This window comes from Suillus clintonianus (assembly GCF_016758775.1).
Source record: "Suillus clintonianus strain FC179 chromosome Unknown DEU56scaffold_101, whole genome shotgun sequence".
Taxonomy (NCBI): Eukaryota; Fungi; Basidiomycota; class Agaricomycetes; order Boletales; family Suillaceae; genus Suillus; species Suillus clintonianus.
Window position 1 is genome coordinate 35,499 of NW_024539325.1, and position 27,040 is coordinate 62,538.

The 27,040-nt window shown below is 48.5% G+C and overlaps 7 protein-coding genes across 7 annotated transcripts; 4 read left to right on the forward strand and 3 right to left on the reverse strand.

Moving 5' to 3' along the window:
- Positions 1 to 301: 301 nt before the first annotated feature.
- DEU56DRAFT_863614 (uncharacterized protein) lies at positions 302 to 3,961 on the forward strand. The gene is made up of 11 exons (XM_041355359.1): positions 302 to 398; positions 480 to 623; positions 679 to 804; positions 858 to 1,474; positions 1,529 to 1,913; positions 1,967 to 2,072; positions 2,124 to 2,288; positions 2,340 to 2,915; positions 2,968 to 3,217; positions 3,266 to 3,462; positions 3,520 to 3,961. The coding sequence occupies exons 2-11, from the start codon at positions 525 to 527 to the stop codon at positions 3,786 to 3,788; spliced, it is 2,790 nt and encodes a 929-aa protein (XP_041203882.1). The 5' UTR covers positions 302 to 398; positions 480 to 524; the 3' UTR covers positions 3,789 to 3,961.
- A 1,055-nt stretch (positions 3,962 to 5,016) lies between these two features.
- On the forward strand, positions 5,017 to 6,899 carry DEU56DRAFT_40208 (uncharacterized protein). Its single transcript, XM_041346046.1, has 3 exons — positions 5,017 to 5,134; positions 5,192 to 6,571; positions 6,626 to 6,899. Exons 1-3 carry the CDS (start codon positions 5,072 to 5,074, stop codon positions 6,797 to 6,799), a joined length of 1,617 nt encoding a protein of 538 aa, XP_041203883.1. The 5' UTR covers positions 5,017 to 5,071; the 3' UTR covers positions 6,800 to 6,899.
- Positions 6,900 to 8,740: 1,841 nt separating this feature from the next.
- On the reverse strand, positions 8,741 to 10,196 carry DEU56DRAFT_828302 (uncharacterized protein). The gene is made up of 10 exons (XM_041354420.1): positions 10,093 to 10,196; positions 9,916 to 10,035; positions 9,749 to 9,863; positions 9,663 to 9,696; positions 9,519 to 9,607; positions 9,433 to 9,463; positions 9,296 to 9,375; positions 9,218 to 9,246; positions 9,077 to 9,168; positions 8,741 to 9,025 (listed from the first exon to the last, which is right to left on the reverse strand). Exons 2-10 carry the CDS (start codon positions 9,939 to 9,941, stop codon positions 8,949 to 8,951), a joined length of 573 nt encoding a protein of 190 aa, XP_041203884.1. The 5' UTR covers positions 9,942 to 10,035; positions 10,093 to 10,196; the 3' UTR covers positions 8,741 to 8,948.
- Positions 10,197 to 12,452: 2,256 nt separating this feature from the next.
- On the forward strand, positions 12,453 to 13,613 carry DEU56DRAFT_40284 (GPR1/FUN34/yaaH family-domain-containing protein). The gene is made up of 7 exons (XM_041346049.1): positions 12,453 to 12,671; positions 12,727 to 12,839; positions 12,892 to 12,942; positions 12,994 to 13,080; positions 13,131 to 13,226; positions 13,275 to 13,366; positions 13,418 to 13,613. Exons 1-7 carry the CDS (start codon positions 12,543 to 12,545, stop codon positions 13,567 to 13,569), a joined length of 720 nt encoding a protein of 239 aa, XP_041203885.1. The 5' UTR covers positions 12,453 to 12,542; the 3' UTR covers positions 13,570 to 13,613.
- Positions 13,614 to 14,563: 950 nt separating this feature from the next.
- Positions 14,564 to 17,486, reverse strand: DEU56DRAFT_828313 (uncharacterized protein; the record flags this gene model as incomplete). The annotated part of the gene is made up of 15 exons (XM_041354421.1): positions 17,452 to 17,486; positions 17,028 to 17,399; positions 16,790 to 16,964; positions 16,675 to 16,728; positions 16,543 to 16,621; positions 16,211 to 16,487; positions 16,135 to 16,159; positions 15,929 to 16,023; positions 15,793 to 15,876; positions 15,691 to 15,735; positions 15,606 to 15,626; positions 15,300 to 15,553; positions 15,054 to 15,239; positions 14,908 to 14,999; positions 14,564 to 14,853 (listed from the first exon to the last, which is right to left on the reverse strand). Coding segments are annotated over exons 2-15 (1,834 nt in total), but the record flags the coding sequence as incomplete, so codon positions are not given.
- A 1,718-nt stretch (positions 17,487 to 19,204) lies between these two features.
- DEU56DRAFT_40475 (atromentin synthetase) lies at positions 19,205 to 22,843 on the forward strand. Its single transcript, XM_041346063.1, has 7 exons — positions 19,205 to 20,016; positions 20,067 to 20,203; positions 20,256 to 20,494; positions 20,542 to 21,378; positions 21,429 to 22,183; positions 22,237 to 22,662; positions 22,722 to 22,843. Exons 1-6 carry the CDS (start codon positions 19,347 to 19,349, stop codon positions 22,467 to 22,469), a joined length of 2,871 nt encoding a protein of 956 aa, XP_041203887.1. The 5' UTR covers positions 19,205 to 19,346; the 3' UTR covers positions 22,470 to 22,662; positions 22,722 to 22,843.
- Positions 22,844 to 26,209: 3,366 nt separating this feature from the next.
- DEU56DRAFT_828352 (uncharacterized protein) lies at positions 26,210 to 26,697 on the reverse strand. The gene is made up of 2 exons (XM_041354422.1): positions 26,566 to 26,697; positions 26,210 to 26,513 (listed from the first exon to the last, which is right to left on the reverse strand). Exons 1-2 carry the CDS (start codon positions 26,584 to 26,586, stop codon positions 26,316 to 26,318), a joined length of 219 nt encoding a protein of 72 aa, XP_041203888.1. The 5' UTR covers positions 26,587 to 26,697; the 3' UTR covers positions 26,210 to 26,315.
- Positions 26,698 to 27,040: the final 343 nt, after the last annotated feature.

Genomic DNA, 27,040 nt, shown 5'->3' on the forward strand with positions numbered 1-27,040 from the left:
TCGGTTTACTGGCGCCGAACTAGATGGTTACAACAGGGCACAGAAGGTGAGGCCTTCGCCGTCCCCGTCCCGTTATGTGCCTTGTCTTACTGTGTTTCGCAGAATGTCATTCTGGCGTGCTATTCAGTAATGACCCGAGATGAGCGGACTTCTGAATATGTCAAAAAGGATTCTACAGCATCCCGTAGGTCCCCTTTCTTCGCTGATACGAAAGGAATTTGATTTTATCACTCTCAGGCGTTTTCTCGACGGCTGGGACAATTATTGATGAGGCACTCCCTGCTTTGAAGACCATCCTGGAGTGCACATACAGTGCAGCTGCTCTAGTTCCTGTACCGTTTTTTCTGGAGGCGTCGCGGACCCTCCTAATTATCTGGGAGGCATGTGAGCAGCTTTCGGTGAGTTGCTCCATGGTTACTCGTCCCCATCGTTGCTGACATCGGAAACATGACTTCTTTCCCTTCAACGTCGTTCTGCAGTCGAATAGACTTTCTTGTCTTCGCATCGTCGAACGCTGTGCAGGAATGCTTTACTTTGTGCGCGAGCAGATCGAAGGGGTCGGTCCTATCGTTGGAAAGGAACTCGACGCGGCCTTCCACGTCTTTAGAGAAGTCATCTTTCAAGTATGTTCTTACTATCTATCTACCTCCGTTCTAACTCTGACAGCGTAAATGATAGATTGAGGGATTTCTCTGCAGAATCAGCCGCCGACCAATGCTCAAGCGCTTCATCAGGAGAGCTGAAATTGCGAAAGAACTTTGCAATTGTGATCAGGCTTTGATGGATGCTTGGCTAAGATTAAATGTATGCCAGTCTTTTTATCGCATGTTCACGATCTGAAACAACAGCTCCGGCAGGCAACGGTATCCGTGAAGATCGTCCAGAATGTCGCATGTCTTGATGAGAAGATCGAAGACCTGGTGTCAACTGTTCTTTCAGACAACACCGCGACACTATGTGCTGACCGCGAGTCGCTAGCACATGCACCCTCAACTCTGGACATCAAGACGTCCGCAGCACAGAAGTCCAACCTCTGCGACACGAACTATCTGCTTACAGAGACCGTCCCATCTATGCCAGAGTGTCTGACGACTACCGAGGGCAATGTTCGTCGCGAGTTGCACCCCATCTTCCCTAAAGACAATCCGGATAATGAACTCCGACACGACCAGTTCCAGCTTGAACATCTCCCCGGCTTCATTAGCACCGCGCAGTGCGATGCGGACGTCCTCAATGGTCTGGAGATTGAACGAAACGAGGTCGCTGAGATAATGAAAGCCATGCGGCGACAGTTGGAGTCTCTGCATGCATTCTCGCGGACGACCCCCGCTGCCAGTGACAGTACTCTCGCTGAGATGGAGCTTTTGGACGCTAGTATCGTCTCTATGTCGAAGCTGCGCTGCATGCAGGTGCGAGGCGCTGGCACTGACAATCCTCTTCTACCATGGGAACTTCCTTCATGGACGATCACGCGGTGGGTCCCTTCTTAATTTCATGCCGTACTCCTTGTTCTGATAGAATTTCTCAGGTATGAGGTCGACCGGTTTGAGATGATTGGCCAAGGGTCATTCTCCAGAGTCTATGCTGGATCCTGGCGCGATAGGGTTGTCGCCATCAAGGTTCTCCACGATTTCACCCCAGCTTCGACGTTTCGTCGAGAGGTCGAGCTGTGGCGCAGACTTAGGCACCCACAGGTCGTTCGTATGTTCGGGGCGAGCAGTGCTCATGGATCCAAGCCCTGGTTCATCGTGAGCGAGTTATACGAACGTGGAAGCCTCGTGGAGTGGTTGCTGACCGCAGCGCGCGAAAATCACACCACGTCACGCGAATTGGACCAGTTCCGTTTCATATGCCAGATCGCCAGCGGGATGGAATACTTGCACGATCAGAAGGTGGTCCACGGTGATTTGAAGGTTCGTGACCCATCCGATATCCCAGCGCTTTGCTTATGTATATCATGGAGTAGTGCGCGAATGTTTTCGTGAATCTGGAGGGAAACTGCGCCATTGCTGACTTTGGTCAGAGTGAGCTCAAGGATGATGCTTACAGGCTAAGCGGGTATCAACGACCAAGTATGTTGGCTTCTGAAGCGATGCCTTGTTTCTGACCACTTGATCGCACAGAGGGGACGCCGAGGTGGAAAGCCCCGGAAGTGTTGGACGGTGCCGCAGGTCCGACAATGAAAGCTGACGTCTACGCTTTTGCCATCTGCTGCGTGGAGATCCTCAACATGGGCGGCATTCCTTACGGCACCCGGGACGACGAAGATGTGAAGAGGATTGTGCTCGGTACGTTCAAGCTGTGTTGTCCAACTCTCAAAATTGCTTATGCGTTTCTAGAACACGATGCTCGCCCAGAGGTGTCCTATTCACGTCTTACCGACATTCTTCTCCCAGTCATCACCTGCTGCTGGGCGAGTGACCCTCGTTGTCGTTCATTATTTTCCGTTACGGTGCATTCACTTCGAGGCTGTCGGGATGTCTTATATTGCCATGGTGCAAACGTCTTACCAAACCCTTGCACGCCAAGTGCTCCCGCGAACTCCCCAGTCGTTGGCTTCCCGGGCCGTCTCTCACCTGGCCCTCGAGTTCTTGGCACACCGACTTCTGACGGCCATTCTTGGATAGCACACTCTCCATCGATGTCCGAATATTATAGCACGTCATCTGGATTTGGATCTGAGTTCGGACATTCAGAGCCTGACTCTGACTTGACGGACGTCCTAGAGCCGTCTATGTCCAGCGGGACACCGGTTTTCATGGATACGTACACTGTCGGTGAGGTCGGCCCCGTCGCCGAGCACACCATCGACGGCCTCCTTCCCGAGATGTCCACGAATACGTGGGCACAGGCCATGCAGAACGAGAGGCGCTACAGGCTTTTGGCCAAGGACACCCATGGGCATGGAGGTTTTTGTACGTTATCGTTCTGTTCACCTTCATGTGTGCTTATACTCATCGTTTATAGTCTCGACGCCTCTATGGTATCCATCACCTGTCGAGGTGGGTGCTGTGGGATATATCTCCAAACCCGACGGGGAGTTCATAACCCTCTGCAACGTCACTGAGATTGGAGGAAAGAAGAAGGCCGAGGGTGACGTAGCAAAATGCATACCTCCCTTGCGGGATTACGGTAGCATCAACGTTGGGAAGACGCGTGTTCGAAGTGGTTCGCGTAGGCTGAGCAGAATGTTCAGCTTTGGCTGCCACCATGACGAGTAGGTTTTACTTGTTCATGGTTGTATTTTTGTGCTGAACTTTTGCAGCGGCGAGAACGTATCTCGTAGGCAACAATTTACCCTGCAAGCTGGCAAGCCGACAGCTGCTGTCTACGCCGAGTCATTCGAGTGCCGGGACTTCTCCGATACTACCCCAGCTTCGCGGTGGTTTAAAGACAATATCCACACGATCCTGCAAGAATACGCACCGAATCACCCTATACAGAAAGAGGACGTCTTTCTTGGTACGTGGATTCCAATCTATACCTCCTTGGCTTCGTCTTAGTGATGCTGTTTCGCAGTTACGGGCACTGTAAACGCGCACGACTACGCTCTCTTCGTGGCCGATCCCATTTCGTCAGGGGAGGCGTACTTCAACGTTTTCGCTTCTCGCAAAGCGAATCATCCGTGGGGCACTTTCACGGTCAAGTCTGATGGTCAGGAGGTTTTCCCCGCGGGGGCCAGCTTTACGAGTAAGGTGTCACGGCGGCGGTCCGACAAGACTCGGGATACTATAATCCTTGCGCGACTTCGCTTTGCGCCTGATGCAGAGGAGCCGACCCTGTATTAGAAAGCATCGTCCCTCCCATCTTATCCAACGGAATGGCTACATACTTTTTTTCTGTTTCCTGTACTGTTACTGGTTCCTGCAGACATAATATCGCATTTCATGTATGGATAGATCGTGTTGTTTTGTACCTTTCGCACACATGTATCATAGCAAAGCATTTGATCTGGTCAGACTGACGATGGGAGACGATAACATGATCCAATTGACATTTATAGGTGATAGTTTGTTTCTCGAAGTGCGCATCAGTATGACCTTTTGACAAGGGTACTACTGTCGCATCAACGAAGCTCAACCGAACACTTTGCACAACAGGTGACCGGTGATTCTTCAAGGAAGCCGGAAGCATCCACAGTGTCCTATATAGCTCAATGAGTCAACCCTCTGAACATCCGCGGCCCCCAAGCGCCTTCGGGAGCGAAATTTGGTCATCTCCAGAACTTTTGAGGCACGTAATTTCCGTATCGTCTTTCGGGGCGCCTTCAAGGAACGCGCTGGATCTAATCATAGCCTACCCTTCCACCAACGGGAGCGCTCGCTTTAGTATTCAGGAATGCGTGATGCGCAGGCGTTTGCAGAACTTCTCGGGGGAATTATACTAGATTTTAGTGCCCATTGCAAATAAATCAGCCCGGCTATAGTAGACGCCCTGGAGATAATTGGCGACATACACAATGATAAGCCAGTCGGCGGCCATGCAAATTAGACGAAGAGATCATCCAATTATCCCCAGCGTCTGGGTCACTCCAAGTCATCTATTTAGAGCCTTCAGCTCGTCGTAACACACACCAGGTGTCCACAAGACTTGTGCTCCAGGGTCCCTCGCCAGATCTTACAAAACAGCACGAAATCAGTGACCCAAAAAGAAGAGCAAGGGTGCCAGACTGCAATGAGAAGAAGATGCCTTGGAAGTCGAAAACGGTGACGTATGGGAAGGCGTAACCTAGTTCCTATTGTCGAGTCGAGCACTGGAAGTGTGACGATGAGAGTGGCGAAGAAACTTCGACAGTTGAGTTGCAGTTGAAAGGACCGACTTTCATGCTCAACACCGAGTGTTGGCAATCAGCCCTGACTTGGTCCTGAAAGATTTTAGTATTATGACGGCGGATGCATAGGAATAGTGGTTAACGACGAACATTAACCTAAGCTTGCCAGTAACTTTTAGTTGGTGGGAGTTTGGTCCCATATCAAACTTAGATCAGCTGGAAATGGTCCGTTATGTACGATTGTTATTATGTTGACACCATCACCACCGATATCGATACCGTTATACCTGGATCTCCATCATGGCACCCAGAATTAACGCAAAGGATAGGGAAGCTCTCAGGGCTCTGCCTCGGTTGATGCAGGTGTGTTCAAATCTCTAAAAAGGCACGACAGCGCTGATTTCTTTGTCGCTTTAACAGCGTAAAATTGATGGGGCATTGCGTGGCTCAGTTGAAGACCTCCGAGACATTGTTGGTAGTCTCAATCAACTCAAGGATATCACGCCACTTTTGCTTCCCGTCTTTCACGCTCAACTGGAGGCATACCCCATCCCAGACGGAATCAGTCCTGATGTTGTACCAGTGATCATGCTCGCTAAATGGTCTTTGGGTGGCATTGTGCAAATTTGTCATAACCTCGGCAACAATATTAGTCTTGGAGAACGCATTGTCCATGACGCTGTGGCTTCAAAGTGGGAGATACTCTTCCCGTGGATGCAGTTCTTCAGCAACAACTTCCTCCCACCTTCGCGAAGACCCGCTGTCCTCCCGCATGGCCTGTCTGTTAGCACTTACGAGGCCCTTAGGATTACCATACATCCATTGTCAACTTTGTGTCAATTCACAGCAAATGGAAGACAGTTGATGAGGACGAACCCCACTGTTCAAGCGTTTTTCTTTCGGGCTTGGGTCATCGTTGACGGGCTGAAGAGCGATGACGTCGCTGATCCCCTTCGGGAAGGCGATAAAAACCTCAGTGCACTGATACGGGCGAATATGTGCTCGCTCAGCGTTATTTGCATGGAAGACACCCCTGCGTCTCTGCCAGTATCCATCATCGCCTCTGCTGCTGGCGGAATCTTCCCCATGGCCTCATTAGCCCTCCGATATATTCGTCGTATGACTAAAGAGGTGGCTAATATGCCAGAACCCCGGTCACGTGCAAGAGAGAATGTCGACTTCTCGTCCATGACAGTATGTGCTACTGGCTTGGCTCAGGCCATCCTCTTCATGCAATCCTTGGGCGACCGAGAGGGCGGTTGCCAAGAACTGCTTCTCCAAATTGGCTCCATTCGTACTGTCCTAAGTGCTATCACGACACTCTGGGAACGGCTCCTAACCCCTGCGTGGAATAGTTCAGACAATGAACCAGATATTGGGCTAGCGGCGCGACGCAGAGTGTTATACATAGCATATCGCTATATCGGCTATTCAATGAATTGCGCAAATGACTCTGCTTTGGTGATATCTCAGGCCCTTCAGCACGGTCTACTCGAATGTCTCCTGCGGACTGGATCATCGCGAGCTGAACGTGTTGACAATACCAAACGCTTTGATGATGACCACGACATTCAGTTGCTCAAAGAGCTTCCCCGGTTCTTCGTGTTCTCAAAAGTGCTACGGGCTCTTCACCCTGCCCTTCATAGAGTAGATAGGGCAGGCCTGCAAGAACGAGCATCCCAAGACCCTGTATTATGGGAAGTATGGGAATCCGTCGACTCCGCAGCCCGTACCTTCACCAATTTCCACGAGTTGCCTGAAGGAGCCCCCTTCTACCGATATAAGTGCTGTAGCTCGAAAGTGCGTTCGAGGACGGTCCACTTATCTTCGCCGACTAACATCCTTAACTATTAGTGCTCTCTCGATTTCTCCGAAGACGATATCTCAGCATATCGTTGTTCAGGGTGCATGCTGACGCGTTACTGCTCAAAAAGATGCCAGAAGGACGCTTGGGATTCCGGTCACCGTACTCACTGCCGCATGCTGCGTTCTGCTCTCGGTCAGACCTATTGTCCTACGCATTTATAAATTCTTATCTGATGATTTAACTTGAAGGCAATCAAGATGTACGCGAGATTCGCAAAAGCTTACCCGTTATTGCGATGATCGAATCTTGGATATGCGAAGAACGCGTTCATGAAATCAAGGCGCTCGATAAAGACACGGTGAAAACCTCCCCCGACGATCGCTCCATCGTAGAGGTGGACTTGTCCGTCTATCCCATCGAATTAAACCTGTATTCCCTGCGGGAATATTTCCTTGTTTGCGGCTCTCACACCTTCGAACGAGAAGTTGCTGACTCGATCACAACCCCAAAAGAGAGCCCGTACGATCTGGTTACGGTCAAGGTCAGGCTTGGGAGAGAGTATTATTCTTTGTTCAGCCCAGCAACATCTTTGGGTCTTGCGTTTGGGTGGACGTCGGGCATTCAGGGAGGACGATACATCCATGAGCATCCTCAGACGCCTGATCCATGAATTGCACAAGACGTCCAGTTTGGCGATACCGTCAGCCCTTGTTGGCACTTGCATTCTGGATCTCAGACGAGGCGCGTTACTGTTAGAACCTTGAAGGAGCATTTAAAGGTACCAGAACGTAGGTGAGCCTTCGAAAGAGCCATGTTCACGTATTGAACTTGTTATCAAATGAAACTCGCATAGTCCACAGGACTGCATGAACCTCTGGAGGCCTTTAACAAACATGGATACACGGCATCTAGTGCTGTGACCCTTGGGAGATGGGAAGATTGGTCCCTTAGAAATTTACCTAGATTTACATCACAGCTCTGGCTAGCTGGGACGCAATAGACTAAACAAAGTTACAACGGAGACAAGGGCAAGTCAACATTGGGGCATACTGACTACAACATAGACATCTTTTCAAACTTCCGTTTCACAATCGACAACTCGTAGTGAGTGAGGTCGATAAGTTATAAGGAGAATTGTCATATGCAGGTATGTCTCATTCACTAAGCTTGTTGTATGAATGATCATGTGGCAGTGTCAGCACAACACAGCTCGTGCACTGAAAAACAATCGCCTTGTACCGGAACAAAACGATGTGGTCCGGTGTTGTTCGGATCAAGTGGAATTTTGGATGATTTCCACTCCAACTTGTCAAGTCGGTCAGATATCTTGCCAGCCAAGCCGGAAATTCTGTATTCGTAAGTCTGCTCGAGTCAGATGAAGTGGCAACCACTATTTGCGCAATGGTGATACCATGCAGAGGGGAACGCAACTAACTCTCTGACTGGTGTGAAATCTCAGTGAATCGTACTGTTCCAACGTGTTCCGCTATGGTCCGCTGCCAAGGTCGGCGCTGCGGTGTAGCGGGCTTCCGCTCTTCCGGCTTCTTGTTTATCCACTAATGTTCGAAGTCATGTCATGTCAGACAGTAGCACGGAGGCGTAACCACCGGGTATTACTCGCTTGCCAGCTAGCGAGTCCTGGGGATATATGTTAGCTCCAAATCTTAATTGTATTTAAAAGGAAAAGAGACGCCGGCGTGATGACTCTTCCAATAATTTTTCTCAGTCACGTTGGGCGCATACGTACACCTTTGGGAATAATTGCAATTGTTTATAGGATCCTAAATCCTCTGCAGAGCAGAAGCACCAGTTATTATCGATGTCGTTGATCCCACTGCGGGTTGTGGGCATTTTTGATCAGGTCTCCAAATCCCTAGGAAAAATAAATCACAGTACTGAAGAAATCTCTTGATCCCGACTCCAACTTGAAGTGAGACTCTGGCCCCAGGGCGGAAGTAGTTTGGAGACTAGATAGCATTCTAGGAACACCGGTTGAGAGTGAATGATCCTGGACGAGTGCTGTGAGATAGGCGCGGATCCTGGAACAGCTCGCGCTGTGCCTGAAATGTCTGATTTCGAACAAAGCGCGTTCCGGAAGCTATATCGCATCAATGGCACATGTTTCCATTTGGGAGACCTCGTCCATTCTAAGGAAAAAGAGAGGGAATAATATTAGTATGTGTGCGTGCAGTATCGATGCTCAAGCCATTCACGACGATACTTGTCCACCTTAGACTTCACTTGGCATCGTAAATGCTCGGCAATGAAATCATACGGTCTCCACGTGGGATGGTAATTATATTTCAGGATGCTGATGGTCTAGTTGATATACACATGCTGGTGGGAGGCGCACCACGAGTTAAGATCATGCTACTTCTCGGAGCCTTTGACTAATTCGATTGCTTCATGTTGCTGCGAACTGGCATTGATGGCACTGAGGTACGTGTCTAATAGACTATCATCAGGAAAGAAAGATTCTCAGGTAAATTCGAACTTACTCCAAAACAAGCTGACAACGCTAACGACAACAAAACGAAGGTGATGTGGCACGATAGCGAAGTTGATGATTTGGGTGGGAATAAAGACTCCCCTAGATCTATTTGAGCGTACGATGGCGTAGGTGGCGCCACAAATCTTACCAGTTACGGATTAACGTTGGTGTGTACGCCTGAGAGACAGGTGAGATGGGTACCAGCTTGTAGGGGGAAGTCGCTTACAGTACTAATGCGGTCCTGTGCGCCAGAAATACCCTTTCCTTCCATGATACTCATTGTGCCAAAAAAGAACCCGACAGCCACTATAAGAAAGTGAAAAGAGTGAGAAATACGAGTAGATCCATGTGTGGTCAACGAACCAGGAGTAAGGATCGCTTGGTCCAGCCAAACCTGCAAAAAGGCGATCATTCCCTCATGAAATTGAAGGAGGCAGTACGTCCCATACACGATATATCACAGCCTTCGTAGGAGTAGAGAACTTGATCTGGTTGAGAAGCTGGTACCATTTTGTCAAGGCTGGCCCAAAGAACGCTCCTGATTAAAATAAACATGAAAATTAAGCTTTAAGACCATATTCGGCTTGAATCACCCCCATAAAAAGTGAGGCGCGCAGTACGCATGAACTACGCAGATATGATGAATACCGGTTCATCCTGTAGTAGTATCAATACTCACATCATGATTCTTCCCCTGGCGCTCGATGACTTGCTGGGCGATCACATCGCCTGCGCCAAATAAGAAGGCGGCTGTGGCAGACTGTGCGAGCATGGGTCTTCGGATGAGAGCGGCACTGGAATACTTGAGCAAGCAAAACCGAGAATGGTGAATTTCAAGCCGCCTACTTGTACAACCGAAGAATTGAGGCCATTGTTGAAGAAGTAGCTTGGAGTCTTGGATAACTCCAACTAAGAACCAACACGGAGAGCGCGCGTCTATGGAGTCGCGGAAGTTGAATTCAAGGCCTGATATTTATGTAATATGTACGTCAGTTGACGGGGTCAACCGTGACAACTTCATACCAGTATGCATAGTACTGAAAACCTCTGAAAACTCACTGAACGCTTAAGTTCTTGACCCTCGATGTCTTATGACATGACGATCAAAATTATGTAGTCAAGTCGCCTGAAGCTTTTCTCTATTACTTATGTGACATTTCCAGAAGGGTTAGTGCGCGCGCGTTTCTTATGTAAACCATTTGGGTGAGTCACCGTGACTTCGCGCGAGCTATTTCCACAAAAACAAGGGGCGTATCATCTTTCTATCAAGGTACGACGACGGGGACTGCCAAACTGGCATGACTGATGTTTTTAAGTGAAGTAACGTCTATTGTTGTTACCTCTTTTGATTTCATAGCCTTACTTAGCTTCATCACGAATCGTTCTAAGTTGAACGTTGATGTCCAAAACTTGCTGAAACAGTCTAAGGTACTTGGAGTGCTGACATGGCCGTTGATTAAAATTTAAATCCTTCGTACTGGAAGGACATAACTTTAAAAATCATTCCAACCGTTGCCTATCTGGCATTTCAGAGTTTGCGTTATCTCTCTCTCGAATTGCGAGGCACGTTACCGGCGTTTGGCGGTCTACATTTTCCTGTGGCCGGATGCACGTACGGAAGACAGCTCCTCTGTTCTCAAAGAGTGCAGGTTTGAGATGCGCCGATATTTGTGGACCGGAATCAACATCTTGTGTCGCCTCGAGACAAAATGAAAATGTTTTTTGGGTTGAATAAAGAATTTGGGCAGGCCAAGTACTAGTGGTGCCTCAGTGTGTGTTGAGTGCGTCCATGGGTATGTCCAGTTGTCCGCATGCAGTAGCTAAACAAGTCGTGAAAGCCACACGAAATTATTCGACGGTCACGGGCTTAGTCGCTGCTGCCACAATGTCAGTGAAGTCCATATGAGCGCACACCACTTTGGTCAGCCAGCCTGGTGATGCTCCCTTGGTTTTTGTTCTCTGAGTAGTCGGACATAGGAGAGTTATTTTTGTGGTCGCGATCATATGCATCCTGCATCCCAAATTAGCCCGAATCCGAGGACTTCACACGTACCCAATTTGTACCCAGTGCCAGTGGATGTATACTGGTTCCGTTGCAAACTCAATAGGCAATTTGGCAGTTTAAATCCAGATCTCAGTGTGATACGGAAGTGACCTACCGTACAACCACGTGTAATAGACTTGAAGGGCTCCTCAAGACTAATGTATATCGGATGGTCCAATGCAGCCAGCCATTTGCGCGAGAAGATGTGTGTCTAGAAAGTGTGTTACGTCAGTTATGCTGGACAGGTGAGTGTCCGTAGCTATCCTGGCATGTGGTCACGAGCCTCACGGCGAGTAGACTTCAAACCTTCGGTCCTCTGGTACCCTCTTGCTACCTGCTGAGTGGCGCATCGGAGGACCTGGGTCCTGCATTTTTACTGTGGGTGTGTGAATTATTCCTCCTGAAACCCGAAGTAAGACACCAAAGTCAAAACACTCACAGTCACCCAGCGCCAACGATTCTCGATCTAAAGATAGCGTGCGCTTACGACGTTATCATTCCAGGGCGAAATTTTACATCACGAACCAACGTCTCACCTAGTGAGCAAAAAGTGACATGACCTCGCAGCTCGAAAAGCCATGGCTAGACGATACCTGCAAATTTTGTTATGAAGGATATGGTGACGATACAGAATGATATTGCGGAATTGCGCGTAGCTCCGGATAAAACCTCAAAAAGTTAAAATTCAGGCAACTCGTTATCGCCTGGGACTCGGATGTCGTGGGTCTTCCAACCCAAACTTGGATAAGTTGATGCGGCGTCAATATCATTCACTTCTTTGACTTTCACCGCCATCAAGCCACCATCTTGACAAATGCAACAACGGCCGCTGCCCACAGTGGTGCAATCATGTTCCCCATAAAATCCCGAAACAGCCTGTTCATCTCATGTAGGTCATCGAGTCGCGATTAACAAAGTCTCCCTTACTAGGTAGATCAATAGAAGGAAGGTTGCCCTTCCTTCAGTATAAACAACTAGCACACCCTGAACTGGACGTTGCCCGCGGCTGCTGCAACGCTACGAGGAACAGAGGGCCAAATTAAATAAAGAATCAGACAACCAGACACATACCCTGCGATTATGTTTTTTCCAGTGGAGACTCTTCCTCGGAGCTCTGCGCGAGATAATCGGGAGTAGTTGGATCGTGAGTGAGAACTGAACAGTATGTCCATCTCTTGGATCAGTTCCTGGAAATCACGTTCACCCGTCGTCGAATTCTATAGTAACAGGGTTCACTCCCTCACTCATTTTAGAACTTAATCACGCTATTCACTGCAGCGGAGTGTGTGCGTGCAATTGGCACCGCACTCCACACGCGAAAGGAGGCATTCCAGCTCTAGTATAAAGGACCGAAGTAAATGTGGACACCTGACTTGTCCCCGCTCTCTGAAGGATCATAGCACCACAAGTCAGCACCGGTAATCCAGTCATGTCTTCGAACTCTGTTACCGAAAAGGAGGGCCCAAGGGACAACTACTACGTCCAGACTGTCAACATGGACACCCCCACACCACCTGCACCGCAGATGCAGCCCTTCCAGAGAACATACGGTAACCCCGTACGTCTTTCATGCTTTACTGATAGTATGTTGGCATCATTTAATTGGCTTCCAGGCACCTTTGGGCATGCTGGCCTACGGTACTGTCTTCCTGTGCTCGTCGATCCTAACTCTCGCCGCCAAGGACCTTAATCACTCCGCCAGCTTGGTCTTGGTTTTCGCCACCTTGTGAGTTTCCATTATTCACAAATGATCCTGATTTTGACCCAGTCACCCCCAGTTACGGTGGCATCTCACAAACACTGGTGGGCATGTGGGAGATGTTCCTTGGGTATGATTCTGACCTCTGTATGGAGGAGCTACCACTGACATTTTTCTATAGTAACACATTTAGCGCAACGGTCTTTACTACCTATGGAGGTTTCAACTTATCATATGGCGCTCTCTACCTGCCTCAAATTGGCCTTGCGTATGTCGCCTGGAAGCATTGACATATGTCCTCCCTAACACACCGTTTAGGGCTGCATACACCGTTGACGGGGTTGTCGGACAGGAGTTCTACAATGCAATTGGGATCTACCTTGCCATCTGGGACTTGATCACCTTCCTTTTCCTGTGAGTCCAAGGAAATATGTGACGCGGACAGCTCTAATAATTTTACAGCCTTGGTGCAATCCGCACAACTGCCCCAATTGTCGCAACGCTCGGGTTCACTGTCTGCGCGCTCACTTGTCTTTCCGCAAATGCTTTCACCGGTGTGTTTTAACCCGTCTAGTTTTATGTTCTATCTGACGTCCAATACGCAGGCATCCCGGCATTGGCAACCGCAGGTGGTGCCCTGGGTATCATCGCTTCCTTCGGTGCATACTACGGCGCCCTCTCACTCTTCTGGACACAACAGACCACCTTCTCATTCATTCGCCTCCCTCCTCTCATTACAGCCCCTTCCAACGTTTAAGTGTTGAGCTATTGATCCTCAACAGATCGCTATGTCTCATCTTCCATTTTTATTTTGAATGAAATGTTATCACGTTTGTATTAGAGTCTACGTCTGGTGGAATGGGTGGGGTTTAGTGTGTGGAGTAAGATACAGTTGTTTCCTATGTTTGCCTCGGTTCCAGCTTCGGTTCCGGGTTGATGATAATAAAAACCACATATCGATATGATTGTTGATTCTGTTCATCTCTAAATTGGCTATGAAAGGTGGTATGTTTTTTTAATGTTCCAGCAACAGATAGCTTTTCCGATCCCTGAGGTTCACTGACGGTGAAGCTTTATCGAGGCAAATACGTGGTGGGAAGGTTTATTCTCGATGGATATCACCGTCACTCAATGTGTATCAATGTTAGAGGTCACTTGAGAGGCCACGAACGTTTGCCCGAAGCCAACTGGAACCCAACCGCGACATCGGGCGCATCGTCACCAATACTACCGACTCGAGGGTCATCAAGGGTCATCAGTATCTTGGCATTAAGACTATGACGGCTCCGCGCCAACAGGCTGAAATCCTAAGCACATCACCGCTGTCATATTTGCCAGATGACTCAAGCTCCAAGTCTTATCTGGGGGCTCAACGAATCTTGGCGGCGCCCGACAGGGGAGAACACGTAACAAGTGTGAATGCAGCAACAACAATCGGCCAACAGATCTGCGCCATTGTAGGCTCAGGCACATTAATAAACACTGTTCTTTGATTGGACTGCTCGATTTGCATGGGCGTATCTGTGGTGATTTAATGAACACCTAAAGCAGAGCGGAAATGTATCACCAGGTCAAAGTCAGTGAGAGTACAGGGATAGCCGTACGCGACTGCATCGCCCATGGTATCAATTACAGAACTTGAAGCAAGAAGTCTCAGAGGGAATTCTTGATTTCGAGTTGGGGTGCTAGAGGGATCGACGATCAGTACCGTGATGAAGGGGGGTATTTTGAGGGCGGTGAGAATACTTGGTCACCTTTCAATATACAGGATTTATTCAAGTCTTGCTCCATTATTATAAACAGTGAAAATATGTAATCTACAAGTCATCAGGTATGTTAGAGCATGTGCGCCCGGCTATCCGGACCGAGTCAAGTCAGTCGTTCACGAAGCCAACCAAAAACCTGATAATCTCTCGCAGCCCAAATCGGCCACAAAGTGAGCGAGATGACAATAAACAAACCACATCCTACGATTCCTAGAAGTATGACGGATGTAGATTTAAACACCAGGAAGGAAAATGCGACGACGAAGCATGCCATCCTGACCCGATGATACTCTGAGCATCAGAAGGGATAGTTGAACGAAGGTACTCACCCCCACATAAGCAGTGCATACGGAAGACTATGTAAAATTGCAAGCGCTCTGTCACCAAATATTGAATGTGTCATCTTGGTGAGAAATACGACCTGCACAACGGTTGTTAATGCGTGCACAGTCCATGATAAAGGTACACCTCATACAGCGTTATTGGCAGACACGTTACCATATTTGCGGTTCTGGCCAGCAAGTAAAATGGACACAACCAAGGATCCAACTACGCAGAACGTTGACAGATAAGCCGCAATAATGGCAACAGATTGAGAAGTTTGGGCGTTCACACTGGGCACCGTGAGAAAGCTGAGGTCCACAGTTAGCATCACCGTTGACTGTAAAAACGGCCCGGTTTAGAACATCAGACACAGAGAGTAAGGTAGATGATATCGCACATATATTGTGATAGAAATCCATTCCCTGCTGAGCTTGTCGTTGAAATCTTTCCATCGAGGTGAACTTGTACTTTTATCCACCCAGACTCTTTGCAGTTCCGTCATCTGGGCGTGGGGAGCACCGAAGAATAGAAGCTCCACTATCCACGACAGCACGGACTTCACTATGTGCTCATCATTCGTGCGATATATTGACTGGTCAGCTTCTAAACGTGCACAAGGTTGACCGCAGAAGTTGAAAAATTTGGCTCGGGCTGTTCCCGAATGATAAGTGCACAAAAACATTGATGCAATGGCAAACCGTACCAAAGTATTGCATAAATCGTGCTAAGAGGAAATCAGAATATCTGAGACGAGAAAAATATGCAAGGTTAAAGTGTTAAAGACACACCAATGACACACATGGAGTAGGGGCGACATTCACTTGAAGTGGTTTCTGTTGTGTCAGACGTGCGTTTGATTTGAGTGAGCTATATTGTGCACTTCTGCGCACCTTGAAGGTGATTGATTAGGTCGAGTATTTTCGAGAGCTCCTCTCCCCCGAAAGGTGATAGTGACTTGTCAGACGTGATGACGTCTAGGTGGACATATGAGTACAATTAAATAAAGGCAAATTGGAGTGATTTGACCTGCACTAGCATGCACAATAATTTCTCTGAGTTCCATAAGGAGTCCATTTCGCGATTCTACCTCTCTGTTGTTAGGGTAGAGCTCACAATGCACCCTACAACTGAATTGCTAGCTTGAACAAACAATACTAATACAGTACGAGTCAATCAGTATATCATCTCGAGATCATTACATGAAAAACTACTCACACAGGAACAATATTTACCAGTACTGGAATTGAATGACATAACCTGCAGCAGGAAGTTGATTTCGTGCCATCCTGACATTGGGCAGAAACTCACGGATATGACTGTGATCCTTGACCCCCATAACCCCATCAAAAAGATCTTCAGTGCCTAATTCATCGAGCCAGAAGAGGGTACGCTCGGCACGGTCTGCAAAATAGTAGCTGCAAACTCGTTCTCCGGTATCCGGATCCATGCCGAGTTGCAGTGTCAGTTCGATGTCGTTCGTCAGGACAATACCACAGCTCCTGGCAAGAGCGAGTAAATCATCTGCGCAGTCATTCAAGTCGTCGAGGAATGCCTGCACTTGGACGTTGGTATCGGTGAAGACCCTCTAATTAGATCAATCAACTTGAGTCCTGTGAGCCATAACAGGAAGGTGAGCCAACCTTCACTGGATGATAGAAATACAGGGTGCCCTCGGGATGGACATGCGCTTCCCAACCAGTGCCATTGGGCAATTGACGTCTCAATCGCATAGCATTAGCCGGGCATCGTTTACCCAAATATTTGCCACTTACTGAGGGTACTGTCTTACGACAGGCTGGATACTTTCTATTCCGCTGGAAGACTTGCTATACAGTGCATATCACTCAACAAGCTGTTGCCACAAAAGGAGCACCAGGAATAACTTACATTTGCATATCCTTTCCGTATCTCTGAACAGTGGAAGCAAGAAATGGAACTTTACGGCGGCGGCGAGCTGGCATAATTGGGGGCGCATGTTGATGTGACTGCGACTGAGGACCGGTCGCTACTGGCAGTACAAAGGAAGGCATAGTAACAGGTGTCGAACTGCATGCAATATTGACTGTCGCAGAAATTTATGAGTCATGCAATGGATGAATCGGTGGACTACCGACAAATAACATACCAGATGCATTGGTAGGCGCTGTTGGAACCCCTAGGAGACTGCTCCCAGCTAATCCCGCCGGGATATCTGACTGAGTGCTAAGACTACCAGCTGGTCGGAAAATACTTGAAATTGAACGTATGGAGCTCCGGGAAAAGAAGGAACGTAGGACGTTCAACAGACCACCACACAGGCGCCGGAACAAGGTCAGGGAGATGGAAAGAAATCCATTCGAGAGCGCCTTGAGAAATTTCCATAACGTGGTGAACCTAAGGAAGGCCCGAGGTGGAAGGTGAACCATAGATTCTTCTAGATGAGTTGATCGATGATATGACTGAGGCTACTGAACGTGGTTATCTGGCAGAAGCAAATTGATTCCCGCCTTGGCACTCGCTTCAGGATGACGTTAATACTAACAGAATATACAAGATGGCAGCATACGCACGGCGGTAGGCGGTGCAATGTTCGAAATGGATCAATCTGCACTTATTATATCTCAATGTGGATGGGGCTATGTACACTTTGTTATCGTTACCAGTGACAAAATCAAGCATGATATATTCATAGTAGGCGCACGTTCACCAAGACTCGCAGGTGCTCTTTGTCTCGGGGTGACGGACAATCGATACACTCTAGCATCCGTCGCACGATTTTACCATATATTGGTAGCATGGATGGAATCTTAAGTGCTTTGTCTTCCTTGATGAAAGCACAGATTTCGTGCGCAGACGTCAAACATCATCGCGTTTTGCCCGATCGAGAATCATTTCACCAGAACCTCGTTGACATGCGAAGGCGATGATATTGAAACAAGCACGCCTTGGCCGCGCAAGTGAAGGGCCATCTTCGTTAAGGATGGAGCTAAGCGCGAACGTTAGCCACATGAAAAAAAAATAGAGACAAAAACCTGTACATCTGCCAGCCTGTTAGTGGCGGAGTCCAGCTCAAGGGTACAAGACTCGCTGAAAACATGTCTATTGTAGCGGGGGTGGACTGTATGTTGTGGGTTGCCGAGGCAATATGTTGGACCATTCCCGGGAGATTTTTCATGCCTGGTATACCTTGGTGACATCAGCGATGCTTCCTTTTACAAACTTTGTTCGACCTGATGATAGAACTTAGTACATCATCGAATAGACGGATAAGTATATTCCGAACCACAAAATTCGAACTGGAAGACTGATCGGAATTTGGTTTGGAATGGGAGCGGTGAGTGGTGAAAGATTCTGCAGCAGCAATTATTGGCAATTATTGCACACAGGGAATACACAGAGTTGAGATCGCACATACCCCGCTTGTCTGAACGGGCAGGAAACTCTGTGCGCTCGAACTTGCAGTCGTGGATTCAGGATTCGGAGGATGCCGAGCGTTTGGAGCAGAACGGTCGATACTCTTGCCCAAGAACTTGGGAACCAACCCCGAGAGTCCTCTGCGGTTCTTCAAAGGCGGGGGAGAGGATAGCCAGAATGATATCGTGGAAATAACGCATAGTTGTAAGGCGGTAATTTGTATATCATTGTGGACGGCTGTCTCCTCTCCTTTGCCAATCGAAGGTCTGAATGACTTTGTTTCAACCGCCTCCAGTGTTTCTTCCGAGAAGCATTGTCTTCATTCATTGAGCACGACTAAGTATGAGTCTGGACTCTGAAGAGGTCTCTAGGTGCAAAAAGGACGAGGAACGTGGTGGATGGCACGCACAGGTGGATACCACATCAGCACAGAAGATTTTTGACGAACGTGTATGTGGATTCTGGAAGCGCCCATTATCGATCCAAGCTCGAATTTTTGACCAGTACGGGAGACTATAAGTATGCCAAGCACACTGTGGCACTAGAGCCAGGTTTGTTTGTGCATGCTTGTTTCGGTTAAAATGTCAATCCAGTACTACACCATGCGGGTAACTAAGTTATATACTACTGCCTGGCTCCTCTCTATTGTTCCAGGGACGAGCGCCAGCACACAAAATATTGTCAGCATCTCTGTGCCAGCTGGTCACATGCTCTATGTAGTCAAACCTTCCGTAACCGGTGCCCTCGATGTCCCCAACCGTGTCTGAAATCAACTCCGGTTGACGTGGCCACTGGGTGCCAGTGACGAGCCACTATAACGGACAGGTATCTCCCCCGTATAGAGTGACATCGTGCAGTCGAAGATCCAATCAATTAGTTTTAGGTCACTCGCCAGCGAGAATTCTCGTTTGCCTTACAAAGCGGTCAATGGTATGTTTTACTGTATGTATAAGAAAGTCGGCAAGTACTCGACCGTTATCCTAGGCACCTTTTCCAATCTTCTTCTTAATTACTTCTTTATAATCTAGCCTAGCCTGAGACGCAGCTTACGATGGCGCCCGTCGCAGTCTCCCCCAATACCACCACCGACTTTGTTACCACACCCAATACTCTCCACGACGTCATCGCTCAAGCTGTTGACCGGTATCCGTTACATGAGCTTGGCTTCGTAACCTCCTCGGCACATGACTCCTCCATTCAGACGAAGACCTTCGGCGCGTTCAACCAATATGTTCGCAAACTTGCACGGGCCATGCTCGAGTTGGGGAAACCCACAGGCTCAATTATCGTCGTGTACCTGACGGAGCATGAAGATAACATGGCTGCTGTCTGGGCGTGTCTTCTTGCTGGCTATCTGCCCTGCTTACAGCCCGCACTTAGCGCACAACAAGCGCACAAGGAGGCCCATGTTGCGCATCTCAAGGAATTGTTTGGGTCTGCAACTTGGCTGACCAGTGAGCTTGGGGCTGAGCAGATCACCTCCATTCTTGGTCTGGAGGTTCACTTGTTCTCCCGATTGAAATCATCAGGGGAGAAATTTACTGTAGCAGCTGACTGGGTCGCATACGAGGCTAAGCCGGACGACGATGCCATGCTGTTCCTGACCTCAGGGTCGACTGGGTTCTCGAAAGCGGTCGTCCACACGCACCGTACCATCCTTGCTGCATGTCGTGCGCAGGGGCAAAACTACGGCCTTTCTTCTGAATCTCAAGTGTTGAACTGTAAGGCGCACATCATTTAATCTTTCTTCCAGAACTGACGTGACATACAGGGGTCGGTTTTGATCACGTCGGGGGATCACTAACATTTCACATCACACCTCTTCTATATGGTGCTTCGCAACTCCACGTGCACGCATCTGTTGTTATTACTGATCCCCTTCGGCTGCTACGTCTGATCGACGAAAAAGTATGCCGATACTGAACCATAGCTTAAAGTGTATCTTATCATTCTACTTTAGTCACTCGAACTGGCTTATGCCCCGAACTTTCTGCTCTCCAAGCTCACTCGTGATCTGGAGAAGCGCACAGACCTCTTCGGATGCTTCGACCTGTCCTCCATCAAGCGGATCAACAGCGGAGGTGAAGCTATTGTTACCAAGACCGCGCAAGCCTTTGTTGCTATGATGAAAAGGTTTAGCAAGAACCCCTCTGCCGTGTCCTTTGTGATCGCCTCTGGGTTTGGAATGACAGAAACTTGGTAAGGATACTTCAAGCATATTGATATCAGCTGATGGACCTTTGCAGTGCCGGATGTATTTACAACTACCCTGTAGATGTCCTCACGACTGAGCATACTCGCGAATTTCTTGATCTCGGACGTCCCATCAATGGTTGCGAGATGCGCGTCGTGGACCCTACGGATGGCACTACCCTGCGCCCCGATGGTGAGAGCGGCGAGCTTCAGATTCGTGGACCGATGGTCTTCGTACGCTACTACAACAATGCCAAGGCTACGTCCTCTAGCTTTGTTGAGGGCGGCTGGTACCGCACTGGCGATGTTGGCATCATCGAGAATGGTGTCATGCGTCTTGGTGGTCGTATCAAGGACACCATCATCGTTCATGGTGTCTCATACGGTATCCCTGAGCTCGAAACCAACCTCCAGACCGTTGAAGGGGTCACGCACTCGTTCCTCGCTGCTGCTCCCTACCGCGCTCCTGGCCAGGAGACTGAAGGCTTCATCATTTTCTACTCCCCAACTTTTGACCTTGATGGAACAGATGCCTCCACCAAGCTCTTCGCCACGCACCGTGCCCTGCGGGATATCTGTGTGAAGATGATCACCCTGCCACCTCAGTTCATCATCCCAATCCCTGTGAACCAGATGGAGAAGACTACTCTCGGAAAACTATCTCGTGCGCGTCTCATGAGTCTGTTCAAGCAAGGCCAGCTTGCGGAACACATCACCCGCTCTGAGGAGCTTCTCAGTGAGGCACGGAGTATTTCCTTCATCGCCCCATCCACCGATGCGGAAAAGGCGCTTGTTAAGATATTTGCTGGGATCTTCAACCTCGCAGAAAGCGAAGTGTCGGTGAGCGACAACTTCTTCGAGATCGGCGGTACTTCTCTTGATGCTATCCGGTGAATATATATGTTTCCGCTTTCAAACGACATTTACTGATAAAATCCAGGCTCAAGCGCGAAGGAGAGGAATACTTCGGCCTTCCTGACATCCCTCCCATCCAAATCCTGAAGCACCCCGTTCTCTCGAGCCTGGCCAACTACGTCAACTCCTTGCTCTCCAAGGGCACCCAGACTGAGGAGTACGACCCCATCGTCCCCCTTTCAGTGACCGGAAATAAGACGCCAGTCTTCTTCGTTCACCCTGGTGTCGGAGAGGTCCTCATTTTCGTCAATCTTGCCAAATACTTCCAGAATGAGCGTCCCTTCTACGCGTTCCGTGCTCGTGGCTTCGAACCTGGCCACCCTTTCCTCACCTCCATGGATGAGATGACTTCTTGCTATGCCGCAGCAGCCAAGAGGATTCAGGCGACAGGACCTTACGCTATCGCGGGCTACAGTTATGGCGGTGTTGTCGCGTTTGAAGTTGCCAAGCGGCTCGAGGCCATGGGCGAGGAAGTGAGGTTATTCGCTCCGATCAACATTCCTCCTAATATCTCCAGCCGCATGCATGAGCTTGATTGGACGGCCGCCTTGCTCTCCTTGGCGGCCTTCCTCGGTTTCGTGTCGAAACATTATGCTGATGATCCGCCTCCTTCCCTGAGGCTGCTCGCGAGGCAGGAGCAGCTCGAGTTCGTGTGGAAGTTGTCGCCTCCTCAACGTATCGCTGAGCTCCAGCTGACGATCGAGAAGTTGGAAAAATGGACGGACGTCGCCAAGTCTCTCATCAATTGTGGACTAGACTACAACCCATCAGGCTCAGTTTGTAAGTTGTTCACTTTCTCACTTCAGAACCGCTTACTCACATACACCCCTCAGCTGCAATCGATGTTTTTTACACAACTCCCTTTGCCGGTTCTAGAGTTGACTGGCTCAACAACCAGCTCAAGCCATGGACTGGTTGGAGCCGCGGCGAGGCATGGTCTGGCTTCAGCCGCGGTGATGTATCGTATATTGAGGTGCCTGGGGAACACACGACGCTCCTGGACTTTGAATACGTCCCACACTTCCAGAAGACCTTCCGCAGTCGTCTTGAGGCTCGTGGGCTGTAGACGTGTGGGGTGGCATATTCCGATTATGTATTGTCTTGCGTCGGTATATTATTCAACTACAGGTGATACGGCTTATCAGCTGGGTAATTTCATAGCTTGTTTCTTTATCCATGTGCATCTTGGATCCCGAAAACAGATTCTGCGGACGGATTTAAAGCCGTTGTGCTCACTAACGTCGATATCGCGGTGTATGGTACGTACGTTGAAGCTGACATCTTCCTTCAGGACTGCGTATTGAAATAAATGCTCCAGGGATGTGATATCTGAGCTATGCTTACCGTTCTATCATAGAAATTGGGAGACAATGACACCCAACAAGGTCCGAGCTCAAGACATGCTTTACCACTATGTAAATCAACTGACGTTTTTGAGCCAAAGCATCCTGGGGAGTAACATAATACAAGTCCAGCATCTGACTTTGACGGGTTCAAGTTGTGGGTAGATGAAATACGTTCTCGGAATTTACACTTGGTGCTAGCCTCAACTGAGCTTGAAGCCAAGCATCAAACTAAAGCACACGCAGTTGGAGTGAAAATTTTCCAGCAAGGCCTCGAGAACTACGCACACCCGACAATTCGACTTTCTGTCAAGCATCAAGCAAACGTTGTAGAGTCTGAGCGTCCAAGTTGTACATGTATACGTACAAATGATAAAGAATGTAGTATCAAGGTGAGAATGGGTATAATATATGTACTGTAATGGCAACAAGCTATCGTATAAACCACCTTTACTCAGCTCTGGGGCTCATGGAATTAAGATAAACAACCTGGGTACCCTCATGCGCGCAGCGTCCTCGCGCCACTCCGGCTTACGTACTAATCACGGTACTACCGATTCTTCCCGCACGAAGCAAATGTTAAATCATCACATTCGTCACTTCATCCGGGTGAGGTCTTTGATCCCATAAGATAATAGTACCCAACGCACCTTTTGAACACTAGATTTTTGTGTCTCGTTACGGTGTTTCCCAAATGGCCAGGGTCTTTGGGTTTTTTTCTCTTTCTTGTCAGGTTCTGTTGGAACAGTCTCTGCTATGATCTTCTTGGATTTAGATGCCCTATTCCTCTGGTCCTTCATGTAAGTACTCATGAATCCATTCGCCCAAGAAAGTCACTGACCGACATTGCGCTGAAATCTGGTGGTGCCATTGTTGTTAACTCAAAGTGGTGGTCACAGTTGAAGTAGGGTATGGAACTCGTGAGATTTTAAGGGATCCTGCATACTGGAGGTCCACTGCATCGATGCCATTCTTGGTAAGGCTATTATTCCATTTGTGGCAGTACCTTGTCAAGGACCAAGGCTATGGCCTGCGGTTTGACGTTATAACAGCCACAGGAATGCTGTGAAAGCATGTGGATCTACAGCAGTTGCCTTTGTTTAAATACATGACAGTCACATCTGTCTTGTGATTATTGTCCTTGCAGTTCTCCCACTGGTCACACTGCGCTTATCCTCGAAATGCGATTTGGTCGCGCTAACCGCAAAGTCCATGGCATAGAACGAGATGTAAGTCCACGTTATACGTGTAGCGTACGCGGATCCCGGGTACTCATCTCCTTTTAGAGGATTGCTACAATGAAGCGGAAACCTAAGCGCAGCGGGATCATTGCAGAGATTGGGAACTCAAACTCAAGCGCCCCTTTCAGTACAGTAGTTATAAGTCAAGCTAGACCTTCGCTATGGCGTTCTTGGCTCCCGTGGAGTTGTTGGAGTGAGCGGCGCTTATACTTAGGTCGCCCGCCCGTTGCTAATAAATGGTCCATCAGGCAACTCAACCCTTTGAGGGTCAGCTCGTAACTTTGTCTGTCTCTTCTTGCATCGCACATGCTCAATTTTGCACGTGCCCACCAGGTTCTCATCTGCATGTCGCATGCTCGATGCACTTATCAATGGAAGAAGCCTGCTGTGGTGCATATATACCCTATACCCTCAGCCCCTGCAGTAGACTTTGCTCGCCCTCTTTACATTAGTATTGGATGACCGCAGGAAACGGATTTTTGTTGGCGGCGTCATTTGTTCATATTGGACCTAAGAATACCCACATCTAACAGCTTCAGTTAATATTATAACCATTAATGCTTGGTTGTCTGTCTTAGATGTACTCCCGATGTACTCTCGATGTATACCATTACAGTACATTGTCTGTTCATTTGACTCGAAGTATATATACCAAGTACGAATACAGATCTAGAGCGACATCTCGAAAGCCAATCATGGTTAACCATGACGTTCATGCCCGGACTGGTGAAGCGGTGGGGCTAAGATCTAAGATTTTGTGAATAGCTTTGCTAGAACAAAGCTTCGGTTCATTATAACTTGAAGGGCGATAGATGATGAAATTTCTTGAAGTCCTGTTCTTCTGTCCCTGAGAGATTTAGATTCTGAAGCTTTATCACAACCAACGCGTGGGGGAAAGCATATCCTTAAAAGGCTTGTATCGCCGCAAGGAAGCTACCTGAATAAGCGCGACCACCTTAGTTCTCGATATCCAAGGCATCGTTACCAATACCACCGTCTCGAGGATCATCGATCGTTAATGAAATCTTGGCATTAAGCGCCGGACGACGGCTCTCCCCGGTATCATATTCGCCAAATGGGCTTAGTGCCGTTGTCACTCAATGTGTTCTCAACGAACCTCGGCAGCCCCCAACGGTGGAGAGAAAACGGGAGACTGCATTTTGTCATCTACGCAGATATGCGCCCAGCCATGCTTCTGAATCTTAGCGCTGTACGGGTATTGTATCATCAGTTCAAGTGATTAGAAATGCAGTACTTACCTGTCTCGCATGAAGCTCGTTCCACTACCCCCTCCGTAAACTGCCATGAATGCTCGTGTCGTCCTTAAAGCACAGCATGAATATCTTCGATCTTATTTGATCTACGTCTCGGGGATGAAAAGCATCAGAAGTAAAGAAACTGATTGCGGCGGATGTAGCCGTGATATCGGGAGACAGTTGAGAGGCCGTATGACATGATGCACCCAGATGCATGTGGAAGAGAAAGTCTGATTAGCACCAAGTCCTGCGAAAATCAGAGTGCACTAATAGCGCAGGAGTCTGTCACGTCAAGAAGCGTTGGTGTCACAACGTATGTCTCCATGATGGATAACGGTGAAATATCACATCTCGTGGAGTCGGCGAGTTCCATTTGTTTCAGCCTGGAATAAAAATAATCAGGGAGACGACGAACGAATTAAGAAATATGAGTGTGGAAGGTATTGCACACTCGCTGACTGCAATAGTCAGAGTGAATCTCATATGTAGTGACAGTTGTTGAACTTGCATGCCCTCGTGATTTTGATGGATCGCAATAGGAGGCTCCAAGCAGATTAAAATAGACGCAGGGTTGGGTGAAGATGGGAATTCGAATTGTCCTGCAATTTTGTCACGGTTAACTTGAACTGGACGCTGAACGTTCAGATGACTCGCGCATACTGAATGCTACTTTGAGCCCCGTGACGCACCCACTTCTCCCCTCAAAGGCTGTGTAGCTCTCTTTGGCCCAAATTCAGAAAGCGCTGAACCTGCTGGGCCAGCTTTCTGCGAGACGCTACTTGCTCGGTGCAGCTCCCAACTGGGCGGGAGTTATGGGGGTTGAGGTGCTCCTGGAGCAGGGCTGTGTGCAATTTGAAACTTGGACGTGACATAGATGCCCGAAGCATGTCGTGTCGAAGAGTGTGTTAGAGAAATATTTTGCAGCTGCCTAGGTGGATCTAAGTCTGTGTTTGGATGCTAAAAGTCGTCGACATATGAGCTTGATATGAATATTTGTGCCTAGTAGTCTTCTACCGACGTCATTTATCGGTGTATTCCTTTTCTCCCGCCCGTCTGTTTCTGTTATGTAGTACTAGTCTGTTGTCCTAGCCGACGTAATCAATAGCCGCCGCGAGCTCCTCGCGCGGATCATAGTCCACGAAAGTGGTCTCCAACTCCTCGCGTTTCTTGTCTGGTGCAGATGTGAACGTTTTACAAACGCCACATGGACAGTCGTAGAAAGCAAATGAGAAAAAGCCAGTATCCAGCTCATCGCGCTTCTTAGTGATACCTGGTGCAGAGTTGATGCGTAAATGAATAAATGGCAAGTCAATGTATCCCACCTTCAGGAATAACAAGGCCATCGCGTGTAACGTACGAAATATAAGTCACGGAGTTGGTCTCAAGTTCGTCGGGTTTCCTACCTTCTTCTAGGAGATCACATTGAGAGTTCGTGTCAAGTTCCTCTCGTTTAGCTGAGTGATACATCGAGGCATTTGAGTAACTATGATAATGCTGATGATCATGAATGCTCACAGGAAAGTTCCTCAATCGAGATGGCTCTTGGCGTGGGTGACGCTGCAGCGAGAACGACGAAAGATATGAGCGCGCTAAAGAGCACAGAAAGCTGCATGTTTAGGGACAAGAAAAGTGACTACTTCGGCAATGTTACTACACTGGAAATTCGAGAGGGCTCTTTATAAATCCTGACAGGTCCGCTCGAAACGACACGTTTACATACCCTTTCAAGTCGGGGCCAGCGGACCCTAGGCCTCAACCAGGAGTTATCGAGAGCTTCAAGGTGTGGCACCGCCACCA

Bases quoted from the DNA above. Each gene is read 5' to 3' on its own strand.
- DEU56DRAFT_863614 (XM_041355359.1), top strand. From the start codon at position 525: ATGCTTTACTTTGTGCGCGAGCAGATCGAAGGGGTCGGTCCTATCGTT. The intron at 624-678 runs GTATGTTCTTAC...CGTAAATGATAG, and splicing joins TTAGAGAAGTCATCTTTCAA to ATTGAGGGATTTCTCTGCAG. The intron at 3,218-3,265 runs GTAGGTTTTACT...GAACTTTTGCAG, and splicing joins TTTGGCTGCCACCATGACGA to CGGCGAGAACGTATCTCGTA.
- DEU56DRAFT_40208 (XM_041346046.1), top strand. From the start codon at position 5,072: ATGGCACCCAGAATTAACGCAAAGGATAGGGAAGCTCTCAGGGCTCTG. The intron at 5,135-5,191 runs GTGTGTTCAAAT...TCGCTTTAACAG, and splicing joins CTCTGCCTCGGTTGATGCAG to CGTAAAATTGATGGGGCATT. The intron at 6,572-6,625 runs GTGCGTTCGAGG...CTTAACTATTAG, and splicing joins ATAAGTGCTGTAGCTCGAAA to TGCTCTCTCGATTTCTCCGA.
- DEU56DRAFT_828302 (XM_041354420.1), bottom strand. From the start codon at position 9,941: ATGGCCTCAATTCTTCGGTTGTACAA. The intron at 9,169-9,217 runs GTAAGATTTGTG...AAATAGATCTAG, and splicing joins CCAACGTTAATCCGTAACTG to GGGAGTCTTTATTCCCACCC. The intron at 9,026-9,076 runs GTAAGTTCGAAT...ATAGTCTATTAG, and splicing joins CGTTGTCAGCTTGTTTTGGA to ACACGTACCTCAGTGCCATC.
- DEU56DRAFT_40284 (XM_041346049.1), top strand. From the start codon at position 12,543: ATGTCTTCGAACTCTGTTACCGAAAAGGAGGGCCCAAGGGACAACTAC. The intron at 12,840-12,891 runs GTGAGTTTCCAT...AGTCACCCCCAG, and splicing joins GTCTTGGTTTTCGCCACCTT to TTACGGTGGCATCTCACAAA. The intron at 13,081-13,130 runs GTATGTCGCCTG...CACACCGTTTAG, and splicing joins CTGCCTCAAATTGGCCTTGC to GGCTGCATACACCGTTGACG.
- DEU56DRAFT_40475 (XM_041346063.1), top strand. From the start codon at position 19,347: ATGGCGCCCGTCGCAGTCTCCCCCAATACCACCACCGACTTTGTTACC. The intron at 20,204-20,255 runs GTATGCCGATAC...ATTCTACTTTAG, and splicing joins TACGTCTGATCGACGAAAAA to TCACTCGAACTGGCTTATGC. The intron at 20,495-20,541 runs GTAAGGATACTT...GGACCTTTGCAG, and splicing joins TTTGGAATGACAGAAACTTG to TGCCGGATGTATTTACAACT.
- DEU56DRAFT_828352 (XM_041354422.1), bottom strand. From the start codon at position 26,586: ATGGCCTTGTTATTCCTGAAG. The intron at 26,514-26,565 runs GTGGGATACATT...ACTCTGCACCAG, and splicing joins TGGCCTTGTTATTCCTGAAG to GTATCACTAAGAAGCGCGAT.